The 9,680-nt window shown below is 43.4% G+C and overlaps 1 protein-coding gene across 2 annotated transcripts in view; it reads right to left on the reverse strand.

Moving 5' to 3' along the window:
* Positions 1-9,393, reverse strand: part of sfmbt2 (Scm like with four mbt domains 2) — a 61,884-nt gene extending 52,491 nt beyond the window's left edge. For both annotated transcript variants that reach the window (XM_076296921.1, XM_076296920.1), the window contains exons 1-2: positions 9,263-9,393; positions 948-1,118 (exon numbers count right to left, since the gene is read on the reverse strand). In XM_076296921.1, the coding sequence (XP_076153036.1) occupies positions 948-1,044 (97 nt within the window). In that variant the 5' untranslated portion in view covers positions 1,045-1,118; positions 9,263-9,393. The remainder of the gene's footprint in view (positions 1-947; positions 1,119-9,262) is intronic.
* Positions 9,394-9,680: the final 287 nt, after the last annotated feature.

Genomic DNA, 9,680 nt, shown 5'->3' on the forward strand with positions numbered 1-9,680 from the left:
CATGATGTTTCCACCAGAGAAAACCCACCAGACCTCTCTTACTGCCTTTCTCCTTCCAATCACCGACTTGGCAAGACACCTGACGCACTCGCCACATTTCAAGTTTAGGCCTGACAGTGACACTGCACTCACGCTGTCATAATAAAGACTGATAATGAGAGCTAGGCGGATGAGTGCCGATTAAGTGTCTTGAATGTTACATGAGCCGCTAATGACGGAATGCAGTGGCTGCCAAGGCATGTGTCTGACATTGTGTCAATATTATGACATCCACGCTTACACTTTATTATACTGAGACGTATGAAACATGCTCGGAAAGTTACACACAGATACACAGGCGCATGCGCGCACACACACACACACACACACACACACACACACACACATTCACACACATTCACACACTCTCACACACTCTCACACACTCTCACACACACAAACACACACACACACACACACTTAAAAACACAAAACACACGTTATCTAATGCAATGAAGCAAGGAAGCTCTGTGAATCCCCCAACAATCTGCAAGGCTCTTTTTTGAAATTTCATCCTGTGTATGTCCATGCAGCCCCCCCCCCCCCCCCCCCCCCCACACACACACACACACACACACACTCTCACAAAAAAATGTGTTACTGAGTTACAATAGAGACAAATAAGACAGGGGAGAATGCAGGCATTTCCCTGCAATCTTCACTTCCGTGAGAGCTCCTATCAGCTAAACAATCACTTCCTTTTTTCTATGGGTTCCATTTACCAGTGACTCAAACACACATACACACACTCCAGACATTTCTGGTCAGTGACTGTTTGTGTTCTGACCTTTCTTTCCTAGGAAGAGATTCTGACAGTGGCAAGGTACCTAGAACTCGGAACAGGAAGTACAGAACCCTGGAGATTCTGGCAGTGTCTTCAGATAGTAAGCGCAGAACCCTGAGCTCACCTGAGACCTGCCGCTCCAGCTTCCCATTGGACGGACTTGTGCTTGGCCCACCCGATGACATCATCAACCGCTCCTGCGCACCAGCTGACGACTGCATCCTGCGGCGGTGGTTGTCGTGGTAACCTCGTGTCACCAACCTGATTCTCAGAGCATGCCACGCCGTCGCCCAGCCTACAACGCAAAGAGGTCAAAGGTCAGGTTATCTTGTCTGTCAACAAGAAGAACACATGACCCTTGTCGGAGTTTGCCTACTGCAGCTTACATTCATAGTACTTTCTGTTGGGTAGCAAAAACAGTTTTAACAGGTAGCCTATGCTGTGGTCTGTCTTACTGTCATCACATAATTCATAGTTCTCACATGTTGTTTTTTTTTTCAGAATATTTCCAATTATCCATCATATGACAGAATAACACAAGTACAAACATGAACGGTTAGCAAACAATAGCCATCAGATCAAGAAGCAAGACACGCAAAGTTGAACAACTGATAAATAGTTATTGTAGGCTATCAAATCAAATTGGGAGAAAACTGCATGAGAAAAGTATCTAATTTCAACTGGTTAGTGGTTAGAGTTAATGTTTGCATACTTCTACATGCTAAATGGCAAAGTATCCACCATTTGCTTACACTGATTCTTACACTGACACCAACCTACGTCAGTCTACATAAATCTTGTTACAACACTCACTGGTATAAAATTGTAGTAGTAAAAAAACATTTTACATTTATCTAGTTAAATGTAATTTCCAGTGTCTGGGAATAGAATGGGACAGTCTGTTCTGCTTAAGCCACATGGCATATGTCCCTGTGGACTTTATTTCCCATACCAGAGACTTCAGTAAGTAATGGCCTCCTTACACCAAACAACTTTGACAAGATTTGGGAAAGACTCTTGAAAGACTCCCCCCCCCCCCCATTCAAGCTTTACTCAAAAGACTACAATCTTTCAATAATCTTTCCCAAATCTTGTCAAAGTTGTTTGGTGTAAGGAGGCCATTAGTCAATTCACATGTAACGTGAGAAAGAGGGATAGATAGAAAGAGAGAGCGAGAGAGAGAGAAAGAGAGAGAGGGAAAGAGAGAGAAAGAGAGAGAGTTGATTTTCATTATAAGCATTTGCGTCACAGATGGGGATTTCCCCTGTAACTTCATTTTGATTTCCCCGTTCCTTGACTCACTCCCAAATCCTGTGCTATCTTCTAGTCTCTGTGATCTTTTAACTTCTATTCGGAGCAGGGGACCACCTAGAGTAGAGCTTCTCAACCTTCTTGGGGCTAAGGCACACCAAGTGTCGAACCAAAACGAAAAAGGCACACCAACCGACACACATTATTATCCCTTAAAGGTGTACCGTCACACCGGTATGACTGGAATGTTAGGAAAATTAACGTTCTAAAGAATTTCTGGGTTCATTGAATTCAACATAGAATTTTAGAAGCTTCAATTGTTGCGGAACGGAATCTTATGTTAGAATGTTGAAAAACCCACACCTTTAACCCAGAGCCATATAGGTACCTTCTGAGCCTACGTCATTACGTTCACTGGAGGCAAAACAAACCATCACCTCAGCTGGGAAGCTAAACCAACAGTCATATTTGGGAGGCTAAAGGTTATCATGGTCTCATCTTGCTGTGCTGTCGGGTGCCAGAACCGAAAAAGTCATCGGTTAAATTTGAAATAAGTAGGCTACAGTTTCCAGTGAGAACGTAGTTGTTCGTTTGACTCAATCGTCCCTTATTTCCAACCTCTTTACATGTATGTCACTTAATATTAATTTCTATACAAACCAAGACGGTGGATTCCTAAAGAAACGCAAGCACCCACACCATAAGTGTATCTAAATTAGCTATGTACCAAAAATTACATTTTACCGTGACTGAGCTAAACCAAAGATCCTTGATTAGGCTACTAGCTACTACTAGAAGCTACTGTGTAAGGCCCAGCACTAAACTCCGAGCATGGTAAACAAAATTAAGAAACAAACTAGATTTTGTTCAAATCTACACACCTATGGCTACTGAAAAATGTGAGGTTAATTTATCAAATGTTATTTTTAACTATTAAAAAACGTTGTTTTAGAATTTTCGAACGAAATGGTTGGTAATTAGCACGTTTGCGATACATCTTTGCCTTGTGACATTGGCACTGGCTCGGTAAAATGTTGGTTCGGCAAACACAAAACTCATCCCATACGTCATTGTAGGCCTATTGTAAGTCTTGGACATGCCCATTTAGGAGATAGTTATATGTATTCAATGATTTACACACCCTCAGCTTCTCCTTACTGTAGACACTCGGTTTTTCAATAATGTCCGGCCAATTAACTGATGGCAAACCTGTCACTCTTCTTTCCAATCACTGACGGTATTGGGTCTGTCAGGATGGTCCCATCTGATAATGTAGCCTTAGTTTTTTCAAATAATCCTCCCGATCACGTACACTGAGTGTATGTACATATTGTGTTATATCGTTACACATTTTAGCAAAGATTTTAGATTACTGTCTGATTTTAGCCGCCTCACTAGTACTATTCAAATAGCCGCCTCACTATCCAAATGATTGTTTCTGCCTCCAGTGACGTCACACCCACCCGAATGTTTATGTTTTCATCGCCGTTGCGAAGGGGTCTATATGGCTCTGCTTTAACCCTTAAAGGTGTAGGTTTTTGAACATTCTAAGTTCCAATTGAAGGTTCTAAAACTCTATGATGAATTCAATGAACCATCCTAGTGGCACTGTACCTTTATAGTCCCTTGGTTGTTGTAAGGTGCTTTGGATAAATGTGTCAGCTAAATGAATGAATGTGAATGTACATGTAAAAGTAACTTATTGCTATGCATGTTCCTGGGCTGAGACCACAACGATAGGCATATCACATGATGCTGACCGAGCTGCATAATAGATCAATTAGGATACTTTATAACAATCACTTTATGACTACCTGAAAACTTTTTGGATTAAGAAGCTGTGTCATTGATGCATTTAAAAATACCCCTCTGGCCTATTTCATGAGCCGGTATAAAAGTACATTCGGTTCCTCACAGCACACCAGTGTTCCACTGTTCTCAACAGAACCACTGTTCTCAACAACTCGAGTTGTTTTCCCCATTGAAAGAAAAAAAATCCTGCTTAACAACTCTGTCAATATTTACCCTGATGGCCCTATTCATTGACACTGTGATGGGACATACACAGAGAGAGAGAGAGAGAGAGAGAGATAGAGAGAGAGAGACAGAGAGACACAGAGAGACACAGAGAGACACACACAAACAAACATTTAACATGCACACAAAAACACACACTCTGACCTCTAACACGACATATGAATCAGCGCAGTGGTTGGGTTTGTGTTTGGTCAGAACTTAGCTCTTCCCCTGAGCCTGCAGAGAGATTTCATGTACAAACCCTTCACAACCCACCGAGTCAGAGACATACATTGTTTTAAATCACAGGAATCACACACAAACATACACAAACACATACACAAACACACATACACACCCTTCACAAACCACCAAGTCAGAGGCATAAATCATTTTAAATCACAGGAATCACACACACACACACACACACACACACACACACACACACACCCTTCACAAACCACCAAGTCAGAGGCATAAATCGTTTTAAATCACAGGAATCACACACACACACACACACACACACACACACACACCCTTCACAAACCACCAAGTCAGAGGCATAAATAGTTTTAAATCACAGGAATCACACACACACACACACACACACACACACATACATGCACACCCTTCACAAAACACCGAGTCGGAGGCATAAATCGCTTTAGATCAAGGAATCGCATGAGGCTCACCCCTGCTGGGGTGAACCTATCTGTGGTCATTAACACAGTTCTCTGACAGTGCAGAGACATTCATACATTATCACGATGTGACTGACACACACACACACACACACACACACACACACACAACCGTCACAAAACAGGAGGATAGGTCTTGTGGACCTATCTGTGGTCATTAGCACAGTTCTCTGGCAGTGCAGAGACATTCATAAATTATCATTCCTGCTCTTTCAGTCTGCTCACAATCTGCCTCTTCATCTCTTCTGGAAAATTTAGACTTGCCATGTAAAGCCTACCTACTGGGAAAGGATGGGCTTACTGAAACTTTGATTCATATTTCATTGTTCCCAGGAACACTCCCGAGAGTGGAGAGGAGATGCACTGATGGGGAGATGTATCCACGTCTTCCCACCAGGCTCGACACTGCGCTTCAGAGATCCGGGTTACCTAGCACATTAACTCTGTTCACTTCTGAGAGTGTCTTTCTGCTCCCTACCACATAATGACCATCCTACTTAACACACAGTCACACACACACACACACACATAAACACACACACACACACACACACAAACACACTGACACACACACACTGGCGCGCGCGCACACACACACACACACACACACACACACACACACACACACACAAACACAGACACACATACACATAAACACACACACACACACACACACACACACAGTGCTGGAATGAGGCAAAAACACATTTAATTTGTCTCACATGGTCTGTCTCTCTAACCCCCTCCCTTCTTTTCATGTATCCCCCACCTCTTACTCCCTCCTTCTCTCTCTCTCTCTCTCACTCACTTCTTTTCTCTCTGTCCCTCTCTCTCTCACTCCCTCCTTCTCTCTCTCACACTCCCTTCTTTTCTCTCTCTCCCACCTTCTCTCTCTCTCTCTCTCCTTTTCTCCCTCTCTCCCTCTCCCTGCCTTGTTCTTGTTATCTTGTCTGCTTTTGTCGGTCTAGATGTCAGTTCTGCATTGCTTTGTTGCTAATGATGAGTGCAATTTCACTGCCAGGGCATACAAATGAAAACACAAATCTCACTGTACAGTACTCCCTCCCTCCCTCCTTCTCTCTCTCTCTCTCTATCTCTCTCTTCCTCTCCTGGGTACCTACTCCCCAATCCTACCCCCCCCCCCCCCACACTAAAAAAAAGAAAACACACACACACACACACACACACATATGTACAGTTCTCTCTCTCCCACTTTGCGAGTCACCCAGATTGGGTTTAAGGATTACTCTGATACTGCCTCGCAGATCAGACCACAACAAAGCCAAGGATTTACTTCCAGGACTATATTGATTAGCCTCACTTCCAGCCACATGCACTAGATGCTAAATGCTCTCTCTCTCTCTCTCTTCTCTTTCTCTCTCTCTCTCTCTCTGTCCATCCAAAAGCCAGAAGCTGTTAAAGTTCTAAAAGAGCATTAAAGGATTTACGAAGACAATTCAAGCCTGATTTTCTTTTTATTATTATGACATTGTAGCTTTGTCAATCACATTAAATAATCCTTTTTAATCTAATCCGTCCCTGTTTTGTAGGCTATGCCACATGTGTGTGTGTTTGCGCATGTGTGTCTGTCTGTCTGTCTCTCTGTCTGTCTGTCTGTCTGTTTGGTTGTTAGAGATTACACAAATAAAATGGCAGATTCAATTTTCATTGGCATATCAAATGATGTCATCCCAAGCATATCAACATTGCTGATGTCACCCCACACTACCACTCTGTCATTTCCATTGTGACATCATTCTGTTACATAGCAACCCTCTGTGATTTCGTCAACGCTCCCCTGGCTGCCAGCAAGACACAACAACATCAGACCATGTGACTGGGGCTCACTCTCATCTGAATACTGCTCCATGACACAGGAAGAGACATAAATACACAGAACAGAACAAAAAACATCTCTCTCTCTCTCTCTCTCTCTCTCTCTCTCTCTCTCTTTGTCAGAGACAACCACAGTATTACAAACAAATACACACAAATAATAATTTAATTTTCCTTTCCATAATCACTGCCAGATCCAATCCACAACAGGTTGCAATCATCTTTCTCTGTAACCAAAATACTCGGCTTAATCTCAGCTATAAAAGAAGAGCATCTCAACCTCATTACAGGCTGTAGGTCAAGAGATGTGTGTAGACCCATAAGGACACTTATGTCTGAAGCCTCCATAACCTGGATCATAGTTGGTAAGGTAGAATTACTGTATGTAGCGCTGCTGCTACAGCAGCGTGTGGTGGGGAGGGTGAATTCCGCGGTGTTGTCACAGTTCTATGGAAACCCGACGGGATGTAGGAGACGGGTGTTTTCTTAATGGGGGAAGCCTTTCATAGGCCTGTGTTTTCAAAACATGCTGCGTAGGGGGCTGCGCGAAATTGTGCAATCTATTCGCCTAAAGCACCGGCGGTAGGCTTAAAAGGCGGCCGACACACGATGCCTTCTAGCCGACCCAAGGACAAACGATCCGCTTGCTCTCCCAGCCGATCGCATTACTCACGGAACGGGTCTGTGTCACGCGCGCCCCCGCTGCGGGCAAACTTCTATCATTCTCCTTGCCCAGTCGATGAACGGGAGGGGATTGGGGGGCACGAGGCTGACCTTGAAGAAAATAACAAACACATTGGCTACACGCTGTTCTAGCAGCACACCTACCCATCCCGCGACTGAGCTGCGAGCTGCAAGCCACGTGCCTAACCCATTTATCACGGTGTGTTTTGACTCTGTATCCCCACCTCTCTCTCTTTCTCTCTCTCTGCCCAACTTGTCCCATTTAATTCAGATGACGAGAAAGCCGACACACGATTGGATCACTTCGTCTTTATCCCGTAGCGCCCCGTCCTCAATATCATTCGGTCGTTAACGGCACACACCCTTCGGTGGACCAATAGCTGCGCACTCGACTGCAACTCTGTTTTCCTCTCATTCGCAGAATATTTATGGTGGAACGGTCTGTCAGCGCGATACCACAATGGAAAAATCTGCCGGACTAGGAGAACCTGGATTCATTTTGACTTAAGTCTGTGTATTATTGACTGCTATGGCTACATTAGCACTAAACCCCCAGGCGCACGATGCATTTATTTTCTCTTTCTCAAATGCCAATTTGCCTTAAATCCGGAAATAATTATCTGCAATAATGCACGCGGGTACTACCCAGGATTTGCCATCCCTCAGCAAAAAAAACCTTGTAATTAGACGGATTCACGACGTTCCACCAATTAACAACTTCATTATACAAATTCCACATTGAGCTGACGGATGAGAATTAAACAGCTCGTGTTATATCACAGTCATCGAAAACATTTACTTCTCCAAGAGCTTTGCTTTTATAAAATGGAAGGGCGGTTCACAGTGCGTTTTCTACACGTATTAATAATACAATAGCCTATGTGAAAATTGCAACGAGGGTTAAAACCGAAAGAGGAACTGCTTGGTGTGTGTGTGTGTGTGTGTGTGTGTGTGTGTGTGTGTGTGTGTGTGCGTGTGCGTGTGTGTTTGTGTGTGTGTCTATGTGTGTGTGTGTGTGCGCGCGCGTGTGTGTGTATGTGTACGTGTGTGTGTGTGTGTGTGTGTGTGTGACGGGGTATCGCCGCGGTTCCCTGTGTGCAGACCTCCTTGGGTCGTTACGTATTCAGCACGCCGCCTCTGTACTTTGCACAGTCTAAAAGTATTGTAGCGGAAAAAAACTCGGACGACAAAGCCTCACATTTGCTTCGAATTTAATTCAGTAGAGCACGTCAATGTGCACCGAACGAAACTAAAATCGAATGGTTATGTCGCATCGTTTTATTTTTTCCCTATTCAAAGATTTTGTGTGCAGTTTTACACACCTTAACCGCCATGTTGAAAGTGGCTTTGACATATCACCGCGGTTCGCTGTGCACTAGCGACTCTGCCTGCCTATCAGCTTTACCATCTACATACACTCTCATGTTTGAGCGAAAAACAAGGCATTTTTAAATCGAATCTTGTTAAGTTTACATGTTTATGCGGAAGAAAAACACCGTGTCATCTGGGAATTCAACACGGCTTGGACAGGTTGTCGAACTTCAATCGACAACAGCCTGATATTCGAATACTCAATGACATAACACAATGGCCTGAAAAATACATATTTTATGTCAGTCAACCGAAAACACTTTGGTGTTCTTAACTATTTGCACATATCCAATCCGCAAATTAATGTTGTTAAACCGCGAGCGAGGGAATCGAAAGTAGATTTAATGCATTTCTGATGTTGCCGAAAAGCCATAATTACATGCGCTACATAATGACACTTTGTACAACTTGCCCACTGAAAGCTTCGCTATTTCTGATTCCGCGAAACGAGCCTCCGACCAGTTAAATATTTTACACAGGAAAAAGCTTTCGTGTTGGTCGTTTCGGGGAGAACTGAGTAACTCTACACTAAGCACTTTCATAGTAACTTAAAGAAGCCAAAAGCGATCATTTATCTTACCGCAATCAAGTTTTTTTCCACGTCTTTATTCGCGAGCTCTTTTCGTTTGGTTGAAGACAGCGCGAGCCGTGTCTCTTTCAGCTGCTCGAGCCAAATCCTCCTTCCAATATGGCATCCTACATCTGCGCATGTCTAAAAATCTTCAGATTATTTTCAAGCCAACTCCTTCATCGACCTTTACAGCAGTTGCAAAATTTGTTCGGCCAATTATAAATAGAATGCCGAAGCCTCCTCCCCCTGTCAAGAGGGCCTTTGGCTCCTATCGTGTGAACACGTATTTGCTGTAGGCTACTAGAGCTGATTACACAATGTAGCCTAGTTTACGCATTTGCCAGGAATGTCTTAAGAACAATTTAGAAAGTGTGAAGTTTATTAAATGTTTTAAATGAATGAAATTAATTAAATGTTTACAGTTTGG

This window comes from Alosa pseudoharengus, unplaced genomic scaffold, assembly GCF_046254945.1.
Source record: "Alosa pseudoharengus isolate Yale_2024_CS ecotype anadromous, Long Island Sound unplaced genomic scaffold, YU_APseudo_1.1 YU_APseudo_1.1_scf_20, whole genome shotgun sequence".
Classification (NCBI taxonomy): domain Eukaryota; kingdom Metazoa; phylum Chordata; class Actinopteri; order Clupeiformes; family Clupeidae; genus Alosa; species Alosa pseudoharengus.